At 43.2% G+C, this 27,197-nt stretch overlaps 1 protein-coding gene across 2 annotated transcripts; it reads left to right on the top strand.

The window, feature by feature from the left end:
* The first annotated feature begins 1,847 nt into the window (after positions 1-1,847).
* Positions 1,848-12,262, top strand: SPRYD7 (SPRY domain containing 7). 2 transcript variants are annotated; one of them, XM_005287116.5, is made up of 5 exons: positions 1,848-2,034; positions 4,703-4,819; positions 5,921-6,087; positions 8,254-8,356; positions 11,280-12,262. In XM_005287116.5, exons 1-5 carry the CDS (start codon positions 1,929-1,931, stop codon positions 11,375-11,377), a joined length of 591 nt encoding a protein of 196 aa, XP_005287173.1. In that variant the 5' UTR covers positions 1,848-1,928; the 3' UTR covers positions 11,378-12,262. The 2 variants fall into 2 exon arrangements, with proteins under 2 accessions (XP_005287173.1, XP_065450074.1); XM_065594002.1 differs by lacking the exon at positions 1,848-2,034 and adding an exon at positions 2,144-2,379.
* The last annotated feature ends 14,935 nt before the right edge of the window (positions 12,263-27,197 follow it).

The raw sequence follows: 27,197 nt of genomic DNA, 5'->3' as shown, positions 1-27,197 counted from the left end.
AGTGGGAGATCAGTTCATGTGAAAGGGTCACAGTGGAGAAAGACAAGGAGAAGGTTCAGTGAGAATCAAACAAATGAGGCATTGTTGATAACTTTAGATTCCTGAAGTTTTTAACTACCACTGGTGTTCCTGATCAGCAAAAGTACATAGGATATTACCTAGATATTGCCATACTAGATCAGACCTTTCTGCAGCAGAGGCCAATTCCTTCGAAGGGTGAAAAATATCTCATCGGCCAATGGTGCAATTCTATACATTTGCAGAGACATTCCTTCCTTCCTGACCTCTGCTGCTCTGAAGCATGAGATTTTATTAGCTCATTTTAACATGTATCATAGGGTTGGCCACAGGAACCGGCCTCCACCACAGGGCCCTCGCTGTGGGGACCGATCCCCCTCTCTCTGCCCTGATTGGGCAGGCTCTGCATCAGCTCCTCCCAGCGTGGCTCTGCAGGCAGCAGGCGAGTCCCTGGAGAGGGGGGAATTAGCAAGGGGGAGAGCAAGCGAGGGGGGGAGAGGAGTGAGCAGAGGGCGGGGCCTTGGAAAAAGAGGCAGGACAGGGGGCGGGGCAAGGATATTCAGTTTTCAGCTATTAGAAAGGTGGCAACCCTAATGTACCACTACAGTTCTTATTATTAGTCATAAAATTACCCATCCCTTGCAAAAATCCTGAGGTGCAATTGATCTGTTTGGCAGAACGCAGCCAGGCCCTCAGTACCAGCTACGTGGTAAAATGAATGTTACCCTACAACTCTGGGGTGTCATTGGAAAGATCCTGCAAGGGGTCCTGTGCCCAGAGCGCCCAGGGATGGTCAGAGTGCTCAGCACCCTACACCACTGGGTCAAATGCTTGTTACTGTGAGGGACTGAGCTGGCTTGCGACTGAGCGTGTAGAAAACACCAGCCAAGCCCACGGGCGGGGAATTATATGGGTCCATGGTGACCATACTCCAGGAATATTCAGGGTCTGGGGGCCCAGCCCCAACAATGTTCGGGGCTGGGTCTCTCCCCGGCCCCACCTGCTGCCCCTGCATGCCTCCTCCGGAGCATCTCCCAGCCACCACTGGCAGCAGGGCTAAGGCGGCTTCCTGCCCGGCCTTGCTCTGCGCCTCTACCGGAAGCGGTTGGTGTGTCCCTGCAGCCCCAGGGGGGTGCGGTTGTCTCCGTGCACTGCCCCCACCCCGAGCACCAACTCTGCAGCTCCCATTGGCTGGGAACGGCGACCAATGGGAGCTGGGGGTGGTGGTGCCTGCGGACAGCGGTGCACAGAAACCTCCCTGCCCAGGAGCCGCTGCCAGAGGGGTGTGCTGCTCACTTTTGGAAGACGCCTGAGGTAAGCGCCTCACCCTCTCCCCAACCCCCTCCCCCCTGTGGCACCCCAACTCCCTCCCAGAGCCTACACCCAACCCCCCTCCTGCACCAGCCCAAAGCCGGCACCCCAACTCCCTCCCAGAACCTACACCCCAACCCCCCTCCTGCACCCCTGCCCCAGCCCAGAGCCTGACTCCTCTCCCCTCTTGTACCCCAACTCCCTCCCAGAACCTACACCCCAAACTCTCTCCTGCACCCTAGCCCCCTGCCCCAGTCCAGATCCCGCACCCTAACTCCCTCCCAGAGCCTGCACCTCAACTCCCCTCCCACACCCCAACTCCCTCCTAGAGCCTTATGCAGGTGGTGGGGGGGGTAGGACCTGGACCCGTTCTGGGCTCCACCAAAAATTATACAAGCCTCCGTGCGTGTGGCCGGGCTGCAGGCTGACAGGGCACCGCAGTCCCAGCTTCGCGCGCGCCGAGTCCTCCCAGCCTGCAGGGGGCGCGACGTCACCCTCCCTGCGCCCCGTGCGCTCTGCTCGCCGGCTGGCCGGCCGCCTCCTCGCTGCGCGCGAGCCGCCAGGCCCGGCCCGGCCCAGCCCAGCCCAGCCAGGGAGCGATGGCGGCCTCGGTGTTCTGCTGCCTGCGCTGGTGCGGGGACGGCGGCGCCGGGCACATCCCGCTGAAGGAGATGCCCGCGGTGCAGCTGGACACGCAGCACATGGGTAAGGGGGCGCGCGCCCTGCCCCGGACAGGGACCCCCGCAGCACGGGCCGGGGGACGTGTTCGGTCCCTCCAGAGCCGGGCCGGGGGCGCTGGGTCCGGTCCCCCGCCCCCGTGTTTGATTTGCTCCAGTTGCTGGGCTGTTTCACTGAGCGCTCGGGCTCGGCCAGTCTCCCCAGCTCCGGGGCGGGGTTGCACTTAGCCCTCGCCCCATGATCGCCAGGCTGCCCTCGCCCCTCTGCCTCACACCGGAGGGTCAGCGAGCACCAAGTGTCACCGCCTAATGCAGTTTGACACAACAGCAGCTTTAGCCAGGGTTTCTTCGTGGTGTGAGATGGGGGTGAATAGTGAGTGTTTATGTAGCACCTTAGATCCATGATTATTATTATTAATTGTAGGGTTGTGGTGCTTTCCTGGCAAATAAAAGACAAGGTGCCCCTGCTTTGAATCTTACCATTTATCTTGTTTATTTTTTCAGTTACTATATTGTGCCTATTGGATGTCTTTAGTTCCATGTACATGACAACATTTAAAAAACATATGTCATGGTGATTTGTTAACGGGGCTAGAAAATGATATTTAGAAGAATTTCCCCCAAACCCTGAGGGCTATCCCCGCTCAGATGACCCCATTAAAGAAGAAGCCTGACTGAATAGTTAGGTTTTATAGTATTCCACAAAGGTGACCACACTCAGGGTCTATCAGATCAACAAGGCACCAAATTCCACAGTTGATTTGCTTTCACTGAGAATGCCCTGTCCCCAGATGTGCCCAATCTGGAGACATTCAGCTTGAGTATTTATTATTATTTTACATTTATATTGCAGTAGCACCTAAAGGCCACAGCCAGGTTGGGCCTAATTATGCTAGGCACTATACAACTATATGACAAATGACAGTCCCTCCCCAAAGAGCTTACAGTCCAAAGTGATCTTAGTTATATAATTGTGAGGTTATGGCACAAAAAGAAATGATCTCTTAAGGCACACAGAGCCTAATAAAAGACTTAAGTCAAAAACAACACCTTGTGTTTCATTTGGAAAATAATTGGAATTCCGTAATCTCTGAAGTACTTGTGTAATATGATCCCAGCATGAAAATGTTGCTAAATAACCAGGCAGCAGTATTCTGCTCTAGGTTTAGTTCTAAAGCTTGGACTATAAACTGCTGGTCTACTAGTATGATTATGTTGGTTGGGAAGTGATTATTTATTTATTTATTTGCTGACATTGGTAATGGTACCTTAAATTACCCTTCCCATATGGGAATAAACTATACCAGTATAAGCCATTTTTTACTGTTATAACTGTGTCCACGCAAGGGTGTGTTTGTTGCGTTAACTATGTTAGTATAGTTAAAGCAGTACAACTTTTGTGTGAAGACCAGGGTGGAGTGGTCTTTCAGTGTAGTCCTACGTAAAGGGCATTGCAACAAACCAATTTAGAAAGGCTTACTCCTTGCCAAACAAATATTTAAAAAAATCCTCTTGGCTACAAAACATCCAGGCATCCTCAGAAATTATTGGACTGGCTTTTGAGGACTCTGTCTTGTCTGTGCCTATGCTGACAAATGCTTATTAGAGCTTTCGAGCTAAAATCTTCCACGGGAGAGTGTAGAATTTAGCAGTTCAATGTTACGTTGTGTGTGCTGGCAGGTACCTTTTTAAAGGAACCTCACAATCAAACCCCTTAAAAGGAATCTTACTATTGATTAATTCTTGGTGACCACAACTCATGAAAAGCATTCTGTGCCTATCCTTCAGTTCCAGACCAAGAAAAGGAGGTGGTTTAGAGAGAGGCCTGAGTCCTGCATCCCCTTTCTCATAGTGAGTGTCTTTCTAATTAAATGATTGTAAGCTATGCTGCTGGGATATTTGAGGAAATGTTGTAATCAACATGTTGCCTTAAAACCTGACAGGAGAAATTAAAGAATATAGATTTTAAATAGATGAACTTGTCGTAGAAATTTCTGTCTGTTCCAGCTGAGGAATAAGGAGAGACGGACACAGCTAATCAAGCAAGGAGCCCCGGGAGGGATGATCCGTTTATTTCAATTGCAATTGGGTTCAAACTCATAAGTCGGCAAGAACCCCGAAAACACTTATACCAAAGCATTATATTCAGTTGACTATAATAATCTATCGCTACATAATTGGACAAAATTTGGTATCATTACCATACATAGTTAGCAAGCTACATGTATCTGCTCCTCTTGTGACCCCTTATTGTTCATCTACTTGCCCCTCCCCCTTGTGTTATTTGCAAACCAAGCAATTAGTTATCTGCAGGAGGCAGGCACAGAAAGTTCCACTGTCTCCAGGTTTGGAGTTTGGTTACATTTCCTCTCGAAGGAACTTCCTGAGTTAAGACTATCTATAGCTAATGCTGCCTATCTCCCTTCTTCTTTCTCCCATGTGTACGTGACAAATTTGCCCCCTGCCAGTTAAGTAGAATAATTTTATTTCAAACTCTAGCTGAGAGATGAACTAGCCTATAAACACATCCTTTCTTTACTTGAAAGCACTGCACAACCTAATTCTGATAGATTAATGAAGCTCTTACTTGGTTGAAAGAGAAAATAGTTCTTGTTGTTCTTGGGGTTTTAATGGATATTTCCAAACTTAAAAAAACAACATTTTTTGAAGTTTGTGTATTTTATTTGTGTATGCAGGAACAGATGTCGTCATTGTCAAAAATGGCAGAAGAATATGTGGCACGGGGGGTTGCTTAGCCAATGCACCTTTACATCAGAACAAGAGCTATTTTGAGTTTAAAATCCAATCCACAGGTTAGTTAGCAAAATTATTTTCTACTTTAGATTGGTATTTGAGATTTGACTACAAGCAGGCAAAGCGTCTGCATCTTTTGGTAATTAAGTGCACTGCATTTTTGGATTACTACAATGAGAAATAACACACTTTACAAATATCAAACTTTTGTAAGAAGCTAAATTGTCATCTTGTAAGAAAGATATGTAATTTTTCTCTTTTGCTGCTTTGATTTATTAAAAATAATGGTAAACGAAATTACTAGAGTTGCCAGTATTAAAACACTACCATGTTTGAACACTCTTGCGTATATGTTTTTTCAATAAACATAATTTAGAGCTACTTTCTGCTAAATTAATTAATATTTATATCGCATTATGAGCATGTAAAATACTGTGTATATAGCTCTTGTACTTTTTGTCCAATAATATTTACTATCTGTCTACATTTATTTGCTATTTTAGAACGTATCCAGATTCTTCTCCTTTAGCTTCTTGCGGGCCATTGTGGGAATGATTCTGTGTTTAGAAATGCAGCAGAGAACTCGCAGCTTGGGGGTGAGGGGCTTAATGTGGTTTTAAGCCACCTTTGTGTCCTCCCAGTTCTGGGCTGCTTCCAGGACTGAAGCACCCCCAGCATAATTTAGACAGCCCCAGGCTGCCGTATGAGCTGCTGCATTGTCTGAAATCACTGGTGTGTATATTCTGTGGCCCTGCCCCCGGCATGGCCCCTATGCCAAGGCTTGCAACTGAGTCCTCAGAGACATCCTTTTGGTTATCTTCTGCAGTTCCTTTGCCCCAGGAATCCTCCCCTGGTGAGAACTGCTGCTCTAGTCATTTTGTGTAATAACTGGGTCAGAGTGAGGGCTAAGACTTTTACCCCTTAGTTTTTATATTGATGGCTAATAAAAGAAAAACACTAAGGTACAGCATGTTTTGGAAGGATATTTTTAAGTCGGTCTCAGCCTAGTGAATGTAATTGCTAATGCTTTTCAAATTAAAATTCACTTGTGATATTGCTGTCATTGGGGCACACACTTGGAATATATCCCTTATTCTCAGTCTGAGATTTCAAAAGAAACAAACAACAGTATTCTCAGAATATCATTATCATATTTTCAGGAGTTTGGGGTATTGGAGTTGCAACCCAGAAAGCAAATTTGAATCAAATTCCACTTGGTCGAGATGTGCATAGTTTAGTGATGAGGAATGATGGAGCTCTCTACCACAACAACGAGGAGAAGAACAGGCTGCCAGCAAACAGCCTTCCACAGGAGGGTGACATTGTGGTGAGTTTCCTTAGTTCTTGTTAATGTAAATTTGTCACTGTGTCTGAATAGTTCAGCAATCGATGTTTCTGGGATTTTCCAAAGCAGGTTTTGCTGTCAGCACCGATGCAAGGCAAAAGGGAATACAGTGAACCCTTGTTAAAGGCTAGCTTTCCATGCAAACAAGCAAATTAAACACAGAATTTTATTGAAGCCCTGAAAAGTCAATATCTGATAAAAGGATTAAACCTATTAAATTAATATGCTTACAGTGCATCAGAAGATAATATTCAGTAGGTATTGACTTGTAAAAAAATGTAGGCTTATTAAATGAGTATTTCTAGTATTTCATACTGAAAAACATAGAACAATGCAACCCTTCAGAATTGTAATCATTTAGTAAAACACAGTTATGTATTTATCATGAGGTCTTGTGCTAATAATGCACCCTAAGTTAGGCATGTTCCTTTCTCACTGTCTTTTCTAATCCACCTCACTAGCAGGGGCATAGTTGGAACAAAATTTGGCTCCAGTATTTTTTGGGGAGTAATGGGTAGAGGAAAGGTCAAATATTCCTTACTTCTCTTCTCCCCAACTATCTCTCCCTTTCATCGATTTTTCCATCCCCACACACCTTTTCTGGAGAAGTGAGATAGACATGAAGGGGATCATACCCTCTTGCCTGCCCTCTTGTTCATCAGAAGTACACTGGCCCTTTAAGTGTTTGCTCTCCTAGCCTTTCAGTTCAGCTCCCACTATCCTCAGATCCTTATGCTGTCTTCCTCCTAGGCGTGGCAGCAGGCCCTTACAGAGTCCAGTCTTCCTGCTACCTCATGGTGTGCAGGAGGAAGGATACCCATTTAGGCTGGCAGGTTTTCCCCTGCAGTCTCACCTCAGTCCTAAAGAGGTTTCTAGTCCTTCTCCTTCAGTGGCTTCCTGCCAGTTTGCTGCTGATGCAAGGTAGTCTTGTGCCTGGATTGCTTATTTCAAGTGTTGCAGGTCAATTAGCCACACCTGGGGAAGTAGCTATTCTGTCCCTTTAGCCCTTAGTGACTGTGACAGAATGGATTTTATATACCCCATCACAATAGTGCTTCATTGCTACCCACTGCTACTAGGGTTGATGAATTTGCTTATAAACTTGACAGGGGGCTGTCACCGTAGAGATCCCAAGCTCTTTGTGGCTGGGCTTCCCTGTTCAAAGATGTCCCAGAATGCACTGGAGATCGAGATGAGGTTGTACCCAGGGAGCATAAGAGCTCTTTGTTGGTTAGCAGGCAGAGAGTGGCCCTAGCAGCCTTGGAGGAAGATTTGTAGCAATGGTATTGGGATAAAGGGGGTTTATTTTTAGCCAAGCTGGGATACAATTTAGAAAAGGGAGAGGAAATTAGACTGGGGATAGGGAGAGAAAAAATTGTTGGAAAGACAATTGAATGAATGAGAGGGACTTGGGAATCTGTATGGATCATGCTCCCTCTCCCTCCTCAACACTCCTAAAATATATTTAAAATTACCCTGTATATTTAAAGGGGTCTACTGTATTACTAGTTTTTTAACATTATTAGAATTTTTTTTTAAATACACAGAAGTGATCAGATTAACATTGTTTCTAATACCAACTTTTCCAATATCTTTTATTAATTGCTGATGTTTGTGAGTTTCATGTACATAGATTATTGCCAGGTGTGTGAAGTTTAAAAAAAAAAAATCCCCTGCTGAGATGGTTTGCTTGAAAGAGAATCTTGCTGTGTTGCAGTCTCTTTAAAGGCTCACTCAATCTATTTAGTCTGCAAAGCTGAAGTTAAAACACTTGAAGGATAATAAGTAATAAATGCGTTACTTTGCTAACTGCCTGAGCTCTGTAAATTCACGATTTGAACTATGTTGGTTAGCTTCTGTTCGTCAAATAAGTCGATTGTTATTGCTGCTGTCCCCTGATTGGCTAAGCCTGCAAGCACTTCTGGTGCTTGCGAGTTCAAATATAATTAAATATTCTTAATTATTGACTTTTTAAGTGTCCGGAAAAATGGTCTAGTGAGTTCTTTTAGGAGACTGTGGTTTATGCCATCATATTAGAAACTGCCCATTGTGTTCAGCTAGACTAGCTGTAAAAAGAAATAGTAGTAAACATTCTCACATGTATCAACTTGATGATCTTATGTTAATATTTCCTACTTTGCCTTATAGGGTATTACCTATGACCATGTAGAATTAAATGTATATTTAAATGGAAAGAATATGCATTGTCCAGCTTCAGGAATCAGAGGGACTGTCTATCCTGTAGTATATGGTAAGTTGGGTTCTCAAACTTATTCAATGTGGTCAATCTTAATAGCAATATTCTCTCAAACCACCTATCCTACTCCCAATGATGTGGCTCACCTGTCTTCCCAGTCACAATCGAACAGTATCCTTTGGCAACTACAGCAATTGGTTATGGAAAAGTAATATTAGGAAAGTATCAGTATATATTTTGCTTCTTTCAATGCAGTTTAGTAGCTGGAAACAAGGAGTACCACCACCTAGCTGTGGACCACCAGTAATGGGTCCACAGATGACAGCTAGGGAATTACTGCAGTTAAAACAAGTCATGTAAACATACTGTCAAATCATCAGGTACTGATAAAGCCACACAAGGTTTTGCTGACTCACCCGCAGATAAATGGGTTAATCCAATTTCTCTGTGAAGTTTGTATTTATGCCCTTTCTTGCTCATGCAATACTAATGCAGTAGCATTTCAATTTTTAAGTCAGATTTGGATAGGATATACATTTTTATTATTTTTCATTTTTTATAGAGATATAAACTTTAATGTGGTAGCATCTTCCATCTCAAAATACTTCACAACTGTAACAAATTGATACCAAATGTTATATAAAATCATTTCACCTCTCAAAATGCAGCCATCTCTACAGTGAATCATGGCAACTGCATTGACAAAATACATTAGCACAACAGTTTTGAACAGGAAACAAATATCATATCCAGTCTGCTTAGGCAGCTTAAGAAAGAATGTATTAATTTTGTGAGTTGGAATTTGGCCACAATGTGAGTTAACCCTACCTTACTAAAATTCCAAGATACTCTTTGCAAATCCTAGGTACGTAGGAATTCTGATTGTCTCATCTGAAACGCTGCACCTCTGCTTGCACAGTGCCTCATCCCACCCTGCTGAGGGATTGGTTCAGTACTAAGAGAGAAGAGTACCACTGATTGAATCCCCAATATTACTACTAATATTTTTTTGTAAATCTCTCATCCAAGTACTGACCTATGCCAAACTTGCTTAGCTTGTGAGATGTGACAGAACGATCGTACCAAGTGGTATGGCTGTTTATTATTTCATTTCATATTTCATAATGAACTGTTGGCACGTTTCTGTGTCTGTCTAGACACTTTCTTAATACTACGCTTTCTGAATTAAACAATCTAAATTTGCTTTGGAAGTTCTGAATGTTACAAATTCAGGTGCCAATTTATCCCCTTTAAAACTGTTACAGTGAAGATTATTTCATATTGTCATTTTGTGTTATTTACCACATGGTGGCATTATTACAAATGGTTGCACAAACAGGAATAAAATACTTGCCACAGTTTTATTCCTATGAACGTTGTATTATTGGGATTCTGGCTGCCAGATACCACATTGGTGAGAATGGGAGAACAGACTTTTGTTAGCTACCTAACACGTCATCTTCCCTTTGCTTTGGAAATGGAGTTACAGTGGAGAGAATTTAGACCTCGGGAGTAGGTAGCTTTCATAAACAGTCTACTTGCTGCAGCAGGAACTTGGTCTCCCTGGTCTTCTGTACCTTTTTTTTTTTAACTTCCTCCTCCTTTCTCCATGCCTAATCCCACACCATTGAAGTTTTAGGCTTGGTTGTGAGGTGACTTTTTATTACCAGACTCCCTCTACTGTCATCATCCTTCAAGAGCTGACATAAATTTCCAAGAATTTCCATGTTTCACAATGGATTAGTTTATTGCTGTAACACCTGATGATTTGCAAATTACATTCAGGTGACACCTCCATGTTATAAGTTACAAGTAATAAAACCCTTAATTTAATGCTATGTATTCATAGGCATATGAAAGGAGAAATTACTCTCCACCATTTAATTTATTAATGTTTCATACCAGAATCTTAGAGATTTTTAAAATAGACTCAGTACAGAAGGTAAATGACGTCATGTTTGGGAACTTAAAACACAAGTCAAATTCAAAGTTGCTTCCTTCAGCAGCTGTACCCTGGGCACATCTGCACAAATATTAAAGTATAAAGTCAACACCACATATAACAATAAAAGATAGTACTTGTGAGCTCAGTTAAGGCTGCTGTGGGAAAAAACGAATATCTTGACTTCAGGATATCTAAATTCTTGACCAAAATATTGTTTTTTGGTTTTTGTTTTGTTTTGTTTTTTGGGGGGAGGGGATTGGCATTGATATACTGCTGTCACATGAGGTGTGGCTTAGAGGAATGTTTCTTTTAAAGACTCATTAACTAAATGGATCTGATTTTCTGAAGAGCAGTGCTACACTGTGTATTATACTTCACTAAAGCTGCACATGAAGTATTGCAGGAGTTAATGATCTGTCAGAATTTCCATTTTAATCCTCTAATCCTCCACCTAGAATTAGGCAGAAAGTCTCACGGCAATATTATTGTTTTGAAAAATACGGATTTATTTTTAAAATCCAGGTGTCTAAAAATAACAATCAAGCAGGGTTCTGATGTCATAACCTAAGCAGATGGCTTGACACCAAGCAGGGGAATGGGAAGCATGCCATAGAGATGCATCCTCTTTCATGTCTCATCATAACCATGCTTGGCCTGTGGGCTTCCAAAGTAGTGGAGGGGAAAATGTGGGCCCTAGAAGTTGAGGAGAGTTGCTTTAAGGCTTATTAGCATGCTCAGTAAAATAAATAGCAACATTTTCACTGATTTCAGCAGAGTGCTTTGCAAATTGTAGGAAATAAACTTGTTTTGGCCTGCTTGATTGTATTCTAGGATCTTTTCTACAGATTAACCAAGAAGATCTTATTTATCTCTACTGCATGGATGTAACTGATATATTGGAGAATATCCTTTGTGTTTCAGTCATTGTGAACACACAATGTATTGATGTATATAATCTAATTTGGTGTAATGTAGAGTCAAAATAAATGCTGTTCTCCTCTAATTATTTTTCTCTTTGCTTCTGTCCTACAGTTGATGACAGTGCCATCTTGGATTGTCAGTTCAGTGAATTTTATCACACTCCTCCAACAGGGTTTGAAAAAATACTCTTCGAGCAGCAAATCTTCTGAACGTCCTCATACTGAAAACTTGCACCCCTACACTGTTACAAAGCCTTTGCCATCTTAAGTAAAGCTTCACATTTACCTGTAGGAAACACATCTGTATTTTTTAGTAAAGTACTTGTGACTGTTGTCTGAAGAACCAAAATGTTAACTGCAACACCAGAAAATTGTGTTACAAATGGTAGATTTTGACAACCATTTTGTGATGTGAAAATCAGTGTTTTGGGGCAGTTTTTTCTGATTTGTATTTGATGTAAATGGAAACTAAAGGGTATAATTGCCACAGTATTAAATGAACTTTTGGTTTCAATTTGAGCTTTATAAAGGAAATAGTTCATATGTGTGACAGTATGTTTCCATAAAGTTACAGGGTAGATAGTTCTCATTGTGATTTTTCCTATTCCTTCCCTCTCAGAAGTTATGTACCTTGTAAAAAGAGAGCACTGTGCTAATAGTCTGTTTGGATTGCAATGTCCTTGTTCTGCACAATGACTAATGATACGATTGGCAGCTAGATTTTGTTTTTTCTTTTGAAACATGTAACCTACCCATTTCTAGTTGTTAAACAGCTAATATTCCTATTGAGTTTATATAAATCTCATAGCTTTTCATTTGCTTTAAGGGTGACAGAATACTTTTTAGTAACAGTCAAAGTATTATTTTCTTGTATGTAAAAAAGCAAACCCAAACACCAGATGTATTTATGAAGACCATCATGCTGTGTTACTCTGGTGGCAGATTGTTTAACTGTGATGTACACAATGGCAGGGAAGGTATGTTGGATATTACGATGAATCTTTACATCTAAACTGTAAATCAGATTATTCTTTATGGAATATTTTATTTAAATGTTTTTTTTCTGGAACCAGTAATAAAATGAATAATGATTAACATGCTGTTCTAAAACGTGATTCCGATAACTATAAAAGATCAGGTGATTCTTTTCATGTATGCAGTATGCTTTCTAGTCATATTTTTTGCAAAGAAAACCTTTTTGTATATCCTGATGTGTGTGTGTGTGTGTGTGTGTGTGTGTGTGTTTAAGAACTTTTAGTAAGATATTTTTTGGCTGTCCATGGACTAACGCATTTATATGATGAGTGACTGCTGTGATGCCTTTAAATATTTGAGGTTCTTTTATTCTGAACTTTTCAAATACAGCTGACTTTCTCTGAGCCTTTCACTTCATAATTTTCTGTATTTGTTTAAAGACTTCTTCTTGGCCTCAAAAGCCTAGCTTTTTCTTTACCATGCTGTGATCTCCCAGTGCTGAAATTGACACAGCAACAGATGATACCATAATACAGAGCTCCTATTTGGAGCATGTTGTCTCTTCTGTAGTATAGTATAAGATTAGGAATATTTGGGGATTGGGATGAGAATGGAGAGGGTTAATGCTCTTCCCCTGAAACTTGCAATATTAGCCACTGTTGGAGGCAAGTTCCAGGCTACGTGGAACGTTCTTTTGGGGCATGACCATGTCCTTGTGCCATATATGAGCTGAAACAAATCATGATGCTTCTGTAATCAAATTTGTGAACTCTTGAAATTAGAAATGAATCTATTGGGGGAGGAGTGTTAAATCTGGGGAGGGGCGTGTGTTCAATTTCCCCTCTTGTTGCTCTTCTTGAGTAATGTCTCCGTGGTCCTTTGTGCCATGTGAAAGAACTGAAAGAATTTGATATGGAATTAAACTTGCTGGTATTCTTGGGGGAAGGGAGAAGTATTTAAAGAAACTATAACCACTGTATCTAACTTCAAAGAACAAACAACTAAAAATGTATTTTTCATTTATTAAAGAATACTTAACATACAGGAAGCTGCCATCCTGAGTCTGATGTAGAGTAAGACAGAGAATCCAGGTTCTGTTTGAAAGCACAGAGAAGACAGTGGTCTTCAAAATTGTGAATTCTACTTTTATAATGTTTTGATAAATGTAAGTGTTTAAATCAGTTGTTAATTTTTTTGGGACAATTTAAGAGTTTACTCTTACATCTCAAAGTTGCTGATTTCCCATTATTTTAAATGGGATGTGAATTTTCTGTCCTATTGTACAATATGTCTTTCCTTCTCTTATAAAATAACAGCTCATCTCATTGTAGACAGACATATTGAGTCTCACTCGAATACCACATGAAGTAATGGAGAACATTGCACTTACTGTTTATGAATCTGTCAATATGTAGAAAGAGTGCACTTTTTACCTGCTAACAATAATCTTAAAGTACTTTGAACAAGTGGATGATACTGTTAACCCATTTTACAGGTGGGGAAAGAGGCACAGAGATTAAATGATTTGGCCAACATCTCATAGCAAGTCAGTTGACCTAGAAATAGAAGGATGCTTCCAGTCCTATGCCTTGTCCAGTGGAATGGGCTATAATGGACGTCTTTAAAAATTGCTCTGGTAATCAATTTTTAATAATAGTTAGCTAAATATTTACCAAGTAGTAAAGGTGTTAACCAGAAAGAATCATAGTCATTTTTAATTGAAAGTGTTAAGGCTTTTCCATTAACTATTGATTGCACCCGTGTTTGGTTAACCTTTGAAGGTTCTGACATAGACAGCCTGCTGTAGCAATGTGTAACACTTTATGATGTACATTTTCTGGTCCTTGGCAGCAAAATTTGTAGTCAATAGGTCTGGGCATCAGCTACTAAATAGGCTTCCCAGAGCATGTAATCCAGTTTACATGTTTATCAGCAGCGTTCTTATTTATACAGTACGATGGCTGTGTATGGTATTTTGCAGATAAATAAAATGAGGCTCCTATTTCAAGGATCTTAAAATCCAAATTAGACAGCATAAAGCTAGGAAGGACGAATGAGGAGAGGGTGGGAGGACAAAGATTGTAACCATGAATATCAGGAGATATCAGTGTTAAGTATGATGATCTAGATCTGATACAGTTGTTTGCAGTGAATAATTCAGTTGAACCCCTGTGTCTCTTGGTAAATTATCCATGATTTGATTTTCACAAGTTTACTCATTATTCAATGAAAAGTTTATGCAAATATACTTCAGCCTCTAGAATTTGTTGTTCACACTGTTCAATGGGTCTTTCCAGTCCCATGAGTGCTGCTTCTCCTAAATCCATACAGAGCCTTCAAAGATGGCTTTGCAAACCCTCTGGTGACAATGCTCATGTGAATATATACCTGCATGAGAATATATGCAATATTTTCCCTTTTTGTAAACTTACTTCACAAAAAAAAACAAGGAAAAGAGATCTGAATATGATTGATGTGAATTCTTGAATTTTATTTAAATGAATGTTTATATTTTTGCGGTGTTCTCAGCTCTCCTATCCATCCACACTGTGTTGATTCCTCTTTTCATAGCTGCAATTGATTAAACTGGAGATTGAGATTACAGGAATTCACAAGAGAACATACTACTCCTCTGTACTTGTATTCTTCTGCATTTCTTTACATATCAGCTCACTGTAGACTGAGCAAAGTCACAAATTATCCAGATCCATATGCATTTTTGATCTACCTACAACTGTAGTTGCCATTCCTTTTGGCTTTGTATTAACTAAAAATTGAATTTAAATTTACATTTCCTTTAGTTTGTTTAGGAAAATGTTGAATAATAGCTGCAGTTTTGAAGTGAGGATTCATTAGATAATATTTTGGTCAACCGAAGATTGTGGAAGCCCACGTAGCTGGAGCTTTCATTTGGCATTTATTGATAAGATTTTATACCTTGACCACTTTATCCGGAATGCACTGCTGACTTGCCTTTGACAAGCAATTTTCACCAACTCAAAAGTTTATTTTGATCCAGATACCTGTGTATTTTTGGCATAAAATACTCCCTAACAAAGCTAGTGAAACAGTTATCCAGTGTAACATTTTTTCACTCATGAAAAGAACACAAGTGACCCAATTCCAAATTCAGATGCTTTAAGGCTGAAGGGAATTTAGATTTCCCAACAACAGAGATTTTAACGTGCTACTCGCCAATTGTACTGGAGCATCTAAGAAATATGACTCAATCTTTGTTTCTTGCAGCTAGGAGCTCTTTTCTGCTAAACTGCCAGAGTTTTCCATGGAAGTGACTTGGCATCCACTCTTGCTTGCATTGTGAATATAATCTTGAGTTAGATTGTGTGCATGATTCAACCATATTACAACTTCTCTTAATTTGTCCTGGAAGTAGAGAGCAGTGATGTTAGATTTATTTATACAGCCTCTCATAAGAACGGCCATACTGGGTCAGACCAAAGGTACATCTAACCCAGTATCCTGTCTTCCGACAGTGGCCAGTGCCAGGTACCCCAGAGGGAATGAACAGAACAAGTAATCATCAAGTGATCCATTCCTTGTCACTCATTCCCAGCTTCTGGCAAACAGAGGCTAGGGACACCATCCCTGCCCATCCTGGCTAATAGCCATTAATGAACCTATCCTCCATGAATTTATCTAGTTCTTTTTTGAACCCTGTTATAGTCTGGGCCTTCACAACATCCTCTGGCAAAGAGTTCCACAGGTTGACTGTTGTGTGAAGAAATATTTCCTTTTGTTTGTTTTAAACCTGCTGCCCATTAACTTCATTTGGTGACCCCTAGTTCTTGTGTTATGAGAAGGAGTAAATAACACTTCCTTATTTACTTTCTCCACACCAGTCATGATTTTATAGACCTCTATCATATCTCCCCTTAGTTGTCTCTTTTCCAAGCTGAAAGGTCCCAGTCTTATTAATCTCTCCTCATACAGAAGCCGTTCCATACCCCTAATAATTTTTGTTGCCCTTTTCTGAACCTTTTCCAATTCCAATATATCTTTTGAGATGGGGCAACCACATCTGCAATATTCAAGACGTGGGCATACCATGGATTTATATAGAGGCAATATGATAATTTCTGTCTTATTATCTATCCCTTCCTTAATGATTGCCAACATTCTGTTCGCTTTTTTAACTGCCGCTGCACATTGAGTGAATGTTTTCAGAGAACTATCCACAATGACTCCAAGATCTCTTTCTTGAGTGGTGGTAGCTAATTAGACCCCCTCATTTTATATGTATAGTTGGAATTATGTTTTCCAATGTGTATTACTTTGCATTTATCAATATTGAATTTCATCAGCCATTTTGTTGCCCAGTCACCCAGTTTTGTGAGTTCCTTTTGTAGTTCTTTGCAATCTGTCTGGGACTTAACTACCTTGAGTAGTTTTGTATCATCTGCAGATTTTGCCACCTCACTGTTTACCCCTTTTTCCAGATCATCTATGAATATGTTGAATAGGACTGGTCCCAGTACAGACCCCTGGGGGACACCACTATTCCTCTCTCCATTCTTAAAATTGACCATTTATTCCTACCCTTTGTTTCCTATCATTTCACTAGTTACCAATCCACGAGAGGACCTTCCTCCTTATCCCATGACAGCTTACTTTGCTTAAGAGCCTTTGGTGAGTGACCTTGTCAAAAGCTTTCTGAGAATCATCTGAAGTGTATCTCATACTAAAATGCTGGAACTTCAGAAAATAATGGTTATTCACGAGAGATTTAAAGGGACTGTAAAGTTCCTTGAATCTTCTTATACCACAGCCCACCTCACTGATCACAATGAAGGATATCAAATGTCTAAGCAGCTCTTCTTTCTTGTGACTTGGGCTACGTCTTCACTACCCGCCTGAATCGGCGGGTAGAAATCAATCTCTTGGGGATCGAATTATTGCGTCTTGTCGGGACGCGACAATCGATCCCCGAATCAACGCTTGTACTCCACCAGCGCAGGTAGGAGTAAGCGTTGTCGATGGGGGAGCTGCGGAGGTCGATTTGCTGCCGTCCTCACAGCGGGGTAAGTCAGCTCAGATATGTCAAATTCAGCTGCGCTATTCGCGGAGCTGAATTTGCGTATCTTAAATCGACACACACACACCCCGAGTGAAGATGTAGCCTAAGTGCCAGACTTTAGGACCTTGTGGGGAGATGCAGATCTATTCTGCAGACTCATCTTGGCAACCAGATCAGATAGGTTTCTCAAGCTCCAACTCAGGGCTATAAAAGGCTCTGAGAGAAAGCTAGGAAGTCTGGATGGAGAGTAGGGAAAAAACAGCTCTGGTAGGAGCCAGCTCAGGAAGAAATTAGGTGCTAAGGTCTTAGGCTTTTACATATATATAAAGATTTGTAGCATGCCAGATTTGGTGGCTTCCCCAGTCTGATGCCTTTTGTAAAAGCTCAAGATAGCACCATTGCTTCACCTTTCTTTCTTGGTTAAATGAACCGCCTCTAAAAAACACAATTGAGCCTCATTAGTCTCAAGATCTTTTCGACACCTTTCGTTTTGAAACTTTTGTATAGGAAACTGTTATTTGATGTCAGTAATCTATTGTTTACTGCCTTTAGTCCCAAACTTGTTCCCATTGTGAGGGAGGATGGAAAGGGAGCTAACCTGGGGCTTGGGAGACTCAGGCTGGGTCTACACTACCCGCCTGAATCGGCGGGTAGAAATCGACCTCTCGGAGATCGATTTATCGCATCCCGTCGGGACGCGACAATCGATCCCCGAATCGACGCTCTTACTCCACCAGCGGAGGTGGGAGTAAGCGCCGTCGACAGGAAGCCGCAGAGGTCGATTTTGCCGCCGTCCCTACAGCGGGGTAAGTCGGCTGCGATACGTCGAATTCAGCTACGCTATTCACGTCTGTAGTGTAGATGTAGCCTTAGGTTCAATACTTTGCTGCTCCACAGGCATCCTGTGTGTTCTTGGACAAGTCATTTAGGCCTAGATTTTAAAGGTATTTACATATGGCTTTGCTCAGCATTGCAAAGTCTGAGTGACTTAAATGTCTGAAGCCCATTTTCAAACACAGTTTAGTACCCTAAGGGCTGATCCACACTGGGGCGGGGGATCGATCTAGGAAACGCAACTTCAGCTACGAGAATAGAGTAGCTGAAGTCGACGTTTCCTAGATCGAACTAAGTTTACTTACTGCGGGTCCACACGGCGCAGGCAAGCTCCCCCGTTGACAGCGCTTCCTCCTCTCGGTGAGCAGGAGTTCCGCAGTCGATGGGGGAGCGCTTCTGGGATCGATTTATCGCGTCCAGATGAGACGCGATAATTCAATCCCAGAAGATCGATCTCTACCCGCCGAATTGGGCAGGTAGTGTGGACCTAGCCTAAGTCTCATTGACTTTCAGTGAGACTTAGACTTCTGAGGGATGTCTACACAGCAAAGAAAAGCCCACGGCTGGCCCATGCCAGCCAACTGGGGCTCAGACTGCAGGGCTGTTTCATTGCTGTGTAGATTTTGGGGCTCAGGTTGGAGCCTGGGTTCTAGGGTGTGGGAGGGTTCCAGAGCTTGGGCTCCAACCCAAGCCCAAAAGTCCACAGAGCAATGAAACAGCCCCGCAGCCTGAACTTGAGTCAGCTGGCATGGGCCAGCCGTGGGTTTTTCTTTGCTGTTTAGACGTACCCTACATCATTTTTGAAAACAGAACTTTTAGTCCTTCTGTATCTCAGCTTCCCATTTTACAGATGGGGATAATAACACTTCCCTACCTCACAGAGATGTTGAGGATAAATGTATTGAAGATTGTGAGGTGCTCAGATACTACAGTGACGGGGGGCCATGTAAGTACCATAGTCTGTTTTGTCACTGACTTCTTTGGGAGGAGGATTGGGCCCCTGTTAAGCTGTTTCCCTATTTCAGATCTAGTTTAACTTAGACCTATTTTTCCGGCTACTTGTAAATTTATACTTCACCATCTTGTATTAAAGCAAGGAATGTGCCTATAATTTTGTGAGTGTGGATTGTTCACTCCAAATTTACTGGCTCACTTAGTAATTTGCTGTGGTGGTGTTGCCATTGATTCTCGGATATGAGAGAGACAAGATGGTGAGGTAATATCTGTTTTATTAAAGCAACTTCTGTTGATGAGAAAATAAGCTTTTGAACTCCACAGAGGTCTTCTTCAAGTCTGGGAAAAGTAATCAGTGTCACAGCTAAATCCAGGGTGGAACAGATTGCTAAGCATAAGGAGTTAACACATGTTGCAAGAAACCATTCAAAATCTCTTGCATGCACATATGGTATCTGCAGAGCAACGTTCTATAGATACAGTTGTAAGTCTATTAGCCATTACAAGGCTTCCTCTGTGATATTGTGTATATCCTCCAATTCACTTTTGAATCCATATTTGGGGCACTGCATTATGATGTGTTTGACGGTTTGGATGTTCACACCACAGTCGCATGAAGGGGAGTTTTTTGATTTTCCACTAGGGCATCAAGTACTTGCATCTTCTATGGCTTGTTCTGATGTGGTTCAATGTGGTCCGAAGTCTGCATGGCAGGTGGAAAGCGGGAGGGCAGCTTGTTGAGTTAGTAATAATGTGCTTGTTTGGAATGGTAGACAAGATCCAGATACTTTGCCATTCCTTGGCCAGATCCACATACATGAGGTGGTCACATGGTGGGAGGGATAGCTCAGTGGTTTGAGCATTGGCCTGCTAAACCCAGGGTTGTGAGTTCAATCCTTGAGGGGGCCACTTAGGGATCTGGGGCAAAATCAGTATTTGGCCCTGCTAGTGAAGGCAGGGGGCTGGACTCAATGACCTTTCAAGGTCCCTTCCACTTCTAGGAGATAGGATATCTCCATTAATTTAATTTAATTTATGGTCCATAGTGATTTTTGCAATTTCAGGCATTGTTGGGGTATATTATTCATAACCTGCTGGATGGGAAGTTCGGGGTAGTCGTCGGACTCCTCACTGTCAGTTTGTAGCTCAAGGAGTAACTCGACTGCCATTCATGGCATGCTGGTGAGACCCATCAGCATATTCCTCAGCAGTTTGGGATCCATTCCCGCAGACCAAAAGGGAAGACAGCGCGTGCAGTACAAAGAACGTTGAAAGATGGTACCAAATGTGGATGGAAGCACAGGGATTGCTGGGATGCGAAGCGATGCATCATGGGGCATTGGGACAAACAGGGCCCAGAATGCCCGCACCCCTCTCCCCCCTTCCAAAAAGCCACAGCCAGTGGCGTAGCCAGGATCTAAGAGCAGGGGGAGCAAACATAAAGAAAGGCACACCCCCCCTTGGCTCCTCCTCCAGCTGCTCCGAGCCCCCCCCTTGGCTGGCTCCTCCGGCTGTGCCGCCCCCCCCCCCCCATTGGCTGCCGGCCGCCATGCTGCACCCCCCCTCTCGCTCTGCCTCCTCCGGCTGCGCCCACCACTCCCCCATTGGCTGCGGGCCGCCCTGCTGCGCCCTCCCCCTCCCTCCTCTGGCCGCCCCGTCCCCATGGCTCCTGAGGCTGCCAGCCGCGCTGCGGGCTGCCTTGCTGCGCTCCCCCCCTCCTCCGGCAGCAGCTGCCAGCCATGCTGTGCGGGCTGCCATGCTGCGCCCCACCCCCCCTCGCTCTGCCTCCTCCAGCCACGCCCACCGCCCCCCCATTGGCTGCCGGCTGCGCTGTGGGCCGCTTTCTGTGCCCCCCCTTGCTCCTCTGGTTGTGCCACCCCCTCCCCATGGCTCCTCCAGCCATGCTGCCCCCCACTTGCTAGCAGGAGGTCAGCGCCGGCCGGTAGGCGCGCCTCTTTTTGAAAATGTGCTAAGGGGTAGCAGCTGCTTCCCCTGCACCCTACTAGCTACGCTACTGGCCACAGCACCAGAACGGGCAGCTGCCCATAATGCACCACTCCCAGTGCCGCAAATGTGGCTATGCCAGTGCGCTTGCAGCTGACAGTGTGAACACAATGCAACGCTTTCCCTACTGCGCTTTCCGAGGGCTGGTTTAACTCACAGCACTCTACATCTGCAAGTGTAGCTATGCCTGTAGCACATTAAAGGCAGCAGCCCAGAGCATCAACGATATTTAGGTTCCTAAGTCCTATTGAAATCAACAGAAGTTTGGGGCCTGAATACCTTTGCGGAACTCGGCCTGCATGTCTTGTCTACATTAGACTTTTCAACATGTTTTAACACCTTAGGGCTTGTCTGTGCTAGAAAGAGTATAACTATACCTGCCACTCCTCCTAGTGTGGACAGAGCTTATACTGGCAAGAGTTCTTTCACCGGTATAGTTTATACCAGCTCCCTAAACAAAATAAACTATAGAGGCAAAAAGACTTTTTGCCAGTAAAACTGTGTCTACACTAGGGCTTTTGCCAGCATGATTGTCAGTTAGGCGTGTGATTTTTCCTCTCACACACTCCTAACCAACACAGCTATGCCAGCAGAACTTTTAAGTTTTTATCTAGACTGAGGTCTGGTCTAGCTATCTGGTCTACTCTTAGGCCTGGTCTACACTGGGAGGGAATCGACCTAAGATACGCAACTTCAGGTATGAGAATAGCATAACTGAAGTTGACGTATTTTAGGTCGACTTACCCCGCGTCCTCACGGCGCGGGGTCGACTGCCGGAGCTTCTCTGTCAACTCCGCTTCTGCCTCTCGCCGCAGTGGAGTACAGGAGTCGATGGCAGAGCGATCGGCGATTGATTTATCGCGTCTACACTAGACACGATAAATCGATCCCCACTAGATCAATCACTACCCACTAATCCGGTGGGTAGTGTAGACGTACCCTCAGTGTTTGTGCTGGTTTAACTGTTGAGGTATTGGGTGCAATTTTTTACCCAAATAGGACTCTACCAAGTATATAAAGCCTAAGATGTCTTGAATTGGTATAGCCTATTCCCCTTCCCTTATGGAAATAAACTATAGTGGTAAAAGTACTCTTATACTGGTATACCTGTCCACTTGAGGGGTTTGTACCACTAAATATTGGTATTGTTAAAGTGGTACAACTTGTGTGTAGACAAGACCTAAGGGTGTTTATCAACAGGAACAGTACAATCCAATAAGGCCTGGTTTACATTTAAAACTTAAGTCAATATAGCTACAGTGCTCAGGGATATGAAAAATCCACATCCCTAAGTGTCATTGTTACACTGACTTAATCCCCAGTGTAGACACAGCTAGGTTGATGGAAGGCTGCATCTATTAACCCTTAAACTCAGGGTCTGAGAGATACATATTGCTTAGCACAGGCCCTCTGTACAAAGGTGAATTTTACCCTGAAATGGCTCTAGTAATATCAGTGATAATGCATAAAGATCCAGGATTCTATGTGAGTATTTTTTATTTAAATATAGGAATGATTTTCATACAGTGGGCTACATGCAAAGAGGAAGCTATTTCTTTCCCCTCATAACTGCAGCAAGTAAACAGCAATCCTGTTGGCTTTCTGTGCTATACTGTTTGCACCTGCATTTGCAAACAACATTGCGGTTTTCATCTACATTTTAACAAATATTTCTAATCACAATGACCAAACTGGGATAGTTATAGAAAAATATCCCTTCATAAACATTACATAATGCTAGAGGAGAATCTTCTTAATTGGCACTCTGATGGAAAGTGAAATATCCAAATTAAGAGATGTGCCTGATAATCAGTGGTTTGTGGGAATACATTGTCTTGGGAGAGATCACTTTTTTATTTCTTGAGTCACTTTTTAAAAAAGCTTTGTAGAAAACATTTAAGAACTATATTAAGGTACAATCAACTCATTTAGTACTCCATAATAGAGCACTGACACAGCCTGAAGTGAACAAAGGACCCCACTGTAGGAAATGAATCCCAGCAGATGCTAATTCACACCTGTAAAGTGCTGTGAATAGAGTAGTGATTGTAGAATTCTCCCTTCCTTCTCCCTCTGATTGACCATTAAGGGGTTGAACAAATTTGTAGTGATAGCAGCTTAATGACCCATTGAGGAAAGCTTTAAGTGGGAATTGATGCAGGAATGGAGAACGAACAAGGGAAATATGATGATTCAACTCCTGAAGCAGCATCAAGAAGCAGTCTGGCTATAGGGGCCAGGGAAAGTGCTAGTGGCTTTGATTTTTGGCCCCAGCTACGCTATTAATACATCTGTGTTATACAGCGCAGTTCTGCTTCTACAGTGTAATAGATGTAACCATACTTAAGGAATCTCACGAAGGCTTTGACATAGCAACTGTGTTTGTTCCAATTGTACTAACTCTCTCCTAGCTGTGTGTCCAGCCAATATGTGCACACTGGGGGTGTGTAAAGGCCCTTAACTGGGCCTCAATCCTCAGAAAGCCCCAGGTGTGCTTACATCAAAGAGAGGCTCAAGGCATCATTTTGATCTGAATACGGAATCTCCCAAAGCTCCGGGTGTCCAGATGCAGGGGCAGAATTGGGCAAACATTTTCAGACAAAACCTCTTTTTGCTGAAAAATGCAGATTTGAGTTGACAACCACATTTTGTGAATTCGTGTTCAATTTGCCAAATTGTTTCTGTCAAAACCACCCCTAACATGTCAAAAAAGAATTAAAAGGTTTTGTTTCAACATTTTCAAAAACAAAATATTTTGATTATTTGATTCAAAATTACTGTTTCAAATTTTACTTCAATTTTATTTTGAACAGTTACAAAAAATCAAAACCAAAATATTTTATTTGATCCTGAATGAAATTTGAGACTTTTCAGTTTGCTGAAAAAATTTAAACATTTTCATTTTGAGTTGACAAATCCCCCCACTCTTCCAGTTCAGCCAGCAACCCGAAAAATCAGTTATTCTCTTAGCTCTATTACAGGGGTTCTTATCTCCAGTTTTTAGATCGACTAATGAACACCCATTCTGTCAAGTGTTACAGCTTATGCTTGTACATCAACCTAGAGAATTCCCGTAGTTAATTTAAAAAAATCCCAAGTAACTAGCTAGCAATTTTCATATAACACGTGCTCCAATTAGCAACCCATCTCTTTGATCTAATGTAGTTAAGGTAGAAAGTGGGTGGGTGTACAACTTGTTGAAAAACCATACTACCATACATAAAGTAGTTATCAATGGGTCACTGTCAGATTATGGGGCTGTATCTAGTGGGGTCCCACAAGGGTCTGTCTTAGTCCAATACTATTCAATATTTTTATTAATGATTTGGATCATAGAGTGGAGAGAGTGCTTATAAAACATACAGATGACACCAAGCTGGGAGGGGTTGCAAGCACTTTTGAATTCTAATCCCGTTTCCAAAGAATTGTGACAAATTGGAGAATTGGTCTGAAATCCACAAGATTAAATTCAATAAAGACAAGTGCCAGGTACTGCATTTAGGAACAAAAAAAATCAAATGCACAACTACCAAATGGGGAATAACTGGCGAGGTGGTAGTACTACGGAAAAGAATCTGAGCATTATGGTGGATCTGGGGGTTATAAATTGAATATGAGTCAACAATGTGGTGCAGTTGCAAAAAAAAAAAAAAAAAAGCTGATATTCTGGGGTATATTAACATGAGGTCTTGGCTACACTTGCAGATGTACAGCGCTGTGAGTTAAACCTGACTTTATGCAGCTGAGTAGGGAAAGCGCTGCAGTCTGTCCACACTGACAGGTGCCCAGCGCACTGTCGTGGCAACATTTGCGGCAATTGCAGCGCTATTGGGAGCGGTGCATTATGGGCAGCTATCCCACAGAGCACCTCTTCCCATTCTGGCGCCGTGGGTTGTGGGAAGAGGGCATGGGTGCGGGGCATTCTGGGTCCTGTCCCAACACCCCGTGATGCATCGCTTCGCATCTCAGAAATCCCTTTGTTTCCGTCCACCTTTGGCGCCATCTTTCAACAGTTTCTGTGCAGCGCAATCTGTCTGCGGGAAATGGAGCCCGAACTGCTGAGGTGTATGCTGACTTATCTCGCCAGCACGTCACATTTGGCTGTCGAACTATTCCTTAAGATCCAAAGTGACAGTGAGAGTGAGGAGTCCGACGATGCTATCGAGCCGCGTAACGCATACGACATGAAATTGCTTGTGGCATTCACGGACATGCTCAGCACCGTGGAACGCCGCTTTTGGGCTCGGGAAACAAGCACCAAGTGGTGGGATCACATTGTCATGGAAGTCTGGGATGACGAGCAGTGGCTGCAGAACTTTGGGATGAGAAAAGCCACTTTCATGGGACTGTGTGAGGAGCTCGCCCCCACCCTGTGGCGCAAGGACACGAGATTGAGAGCTGCCCTGCCAGTGGAGAAGCGGGTGGCTATTGCAATCTGGAAGCTGGCAACTCCAGACAGCTACAGGTTGGTCACAAACCAGTTTGGAGTGGGAAAGTCAATCGTTGGAATCGTGTTGATGAAAGTTTGCAAGGCCATTAATCGCATCCTACTCAGAAGAACCGTGACTCTGGGTCACATGCAGGAAATAGTGGTTGGCTTTGCACAAATGGGGTTCCCTAACTGTGGAGGGGCGATAGATGGGACACACATTCCTATTCTGGCACCACCCCAGCTAGGATCCGAGTATGTTAATCGGAAGGGGTATTTCTCTATGGTTCTCCAGGCACTTGTGGATCACCGTGGGCATTTCATTGACATTAACACAGGCTGGCCCAGAAAGGTGCATGATGCACGCATCTTTCGGAACACTTAGCTGTTCAGGAAGATGCAGGCTGGGACTTTTTTCCCAGAGCGGAAGATCATGGTAGGGGAAGTCGAAATGCCCATTGTGATCCTTGGAGATCCCACTTACCCGTTAATGGCGTGGCTCATGAAACCCTACACAGGGAGCCTTAAAAGCAGCAAGGAACAGTTCAACTACAGGCTGAGCCGTTGCTGAATGACTGTGGAGTGTGCCTTTGGCCGTTTAAAGGCCTGCTGGCGATCTCTGTAGGGGAAGCTGGACTTGGCCGAAAACAGCATCCCCGCGACTATATCCACGTGCTGTGCCCTCCATAATATTTGTGAAGGGAAAGGTGAAAGCTTCACTCAGGCATGGACCTCTGAGGTTCAACACCTGGAGGCTGAATTTGCACAGCCAGAGAGCAGGGCTATTAGAGGGGCCCAGCGTGGAGCTGCAAGGATTAGGGATGCCTTGAGGGAACAATTTGAGGCTGAAAACCAGCAGTGATATCTGGTGCCCTGCACGGGAGTGAAGTGCAGTAGTTCCAATCTTTAGGAATCAGTGTTTGCTAAGCAGACAAGCAGACTTGCAGTGCCTGTTTATTTCCTGGGCTAAGGAGTCTTTTACTTTATGCAATAATAAAGAATGTTTTCAAAGCCAAAAAATCCATTTATCGAAAAGAAAAAAAAATATTTATTGAAAAGAAACAAGGGGGTGGAGTGGGGAACGGTACAATCACAGATTCACGTATGTCCTGTCTGGTGTTCTGTGCAGTGAGTGCTGCACTTCAGGATAGCTATACTGCATGGTGATGGGGGTTGAGTGCAGAGGATAAGGGTCGTGGTTTTCAGGGCTGGGTGGTGAAGATACTGGTGTTGGAGACAGAGGGTGGCGTGAAGAACACAGAAGTTGGGGAAAGTGGGTTGGAGGTGACAGTGGGGCACAACGGAAAGAGTTTTGGGACAAGGGCTGTAGGGGGGGGGATGGCGTTTGCGGTACTGCTCCTCTTTCTGCATGGCTACGAGCTCCAGGATAACGTCTGCTTGGCGCTCCAGGATGCTTATGAGCCGATCCGTGCTTTGCTGCTGGTGCTCTGTGCTTTGCCGCCGGTGCGCTGCGTATTCCTGGTGGATCCTGCTTGCTCTCTCCCTCCAGTTCTGTGCTTTCTCATTCTCTTTAATAGATTGCCGCATCACTTCTTGCAGCATGTCTTCTTTGCTTTTTCACCGTCTCTTCCTGAGTCTTTGCAGTCTCTGAGCAGGCGATAAGAGGGACGGCTGAGGTCTCAAGATTGATGCTGCTGTATAGGCAAAATGCAACATTTAACAGAGGCAGCATTGTTTATACCAGACAGAGTAATGATTTCCCCCTCACACAGAAAACACACAGGGTCTACACAATTGCATAATTTTCCCGTCCGAAACAGAGCACACATATCCCACGG

The sequence above is a fragment of the Chrysemys picta genome, chromosome 1 (assembly GCF_011386835.1).
Source record: "Chrysemys picta bellii isolate R12L10 chromosome 1, ASM1138683v2, whole genome shotgun sequence".
Taxonomy (NCBI): Eukaryota; Metazoa; Chordata; order Testudines; family Emydidae; genus Chrysemys; species Chrysemys picta.
This window is presented reverse-complemented; position numbering and strand designations above follow the sequence as displayed.

Bases quoted from the DNA above. Each gene is read 5' to 3' on its own strand.
- SPRYD7 (XM_005287116.5), top strand. From the start codon at position 1,929: ATGGCGGCCTCGGTGTTCTGCTGCCTGCGCTGGTGCGGGGACGGCGGC. The intron at 6,088-8,253 runs GTGAGTTTCCTT...TTTGCCTTATAG, and splicing joins CACAGGAGGGTGACATTGTG to GGTATTACCTATGACCATGT. The intron at 8,357-11,279 runs GTAAGTTGGGTT...TCTGTCCTACAG, and splicing joins TGTCTATCCTGTAGTATATG to TTGATGACAGTGCCATCTTG.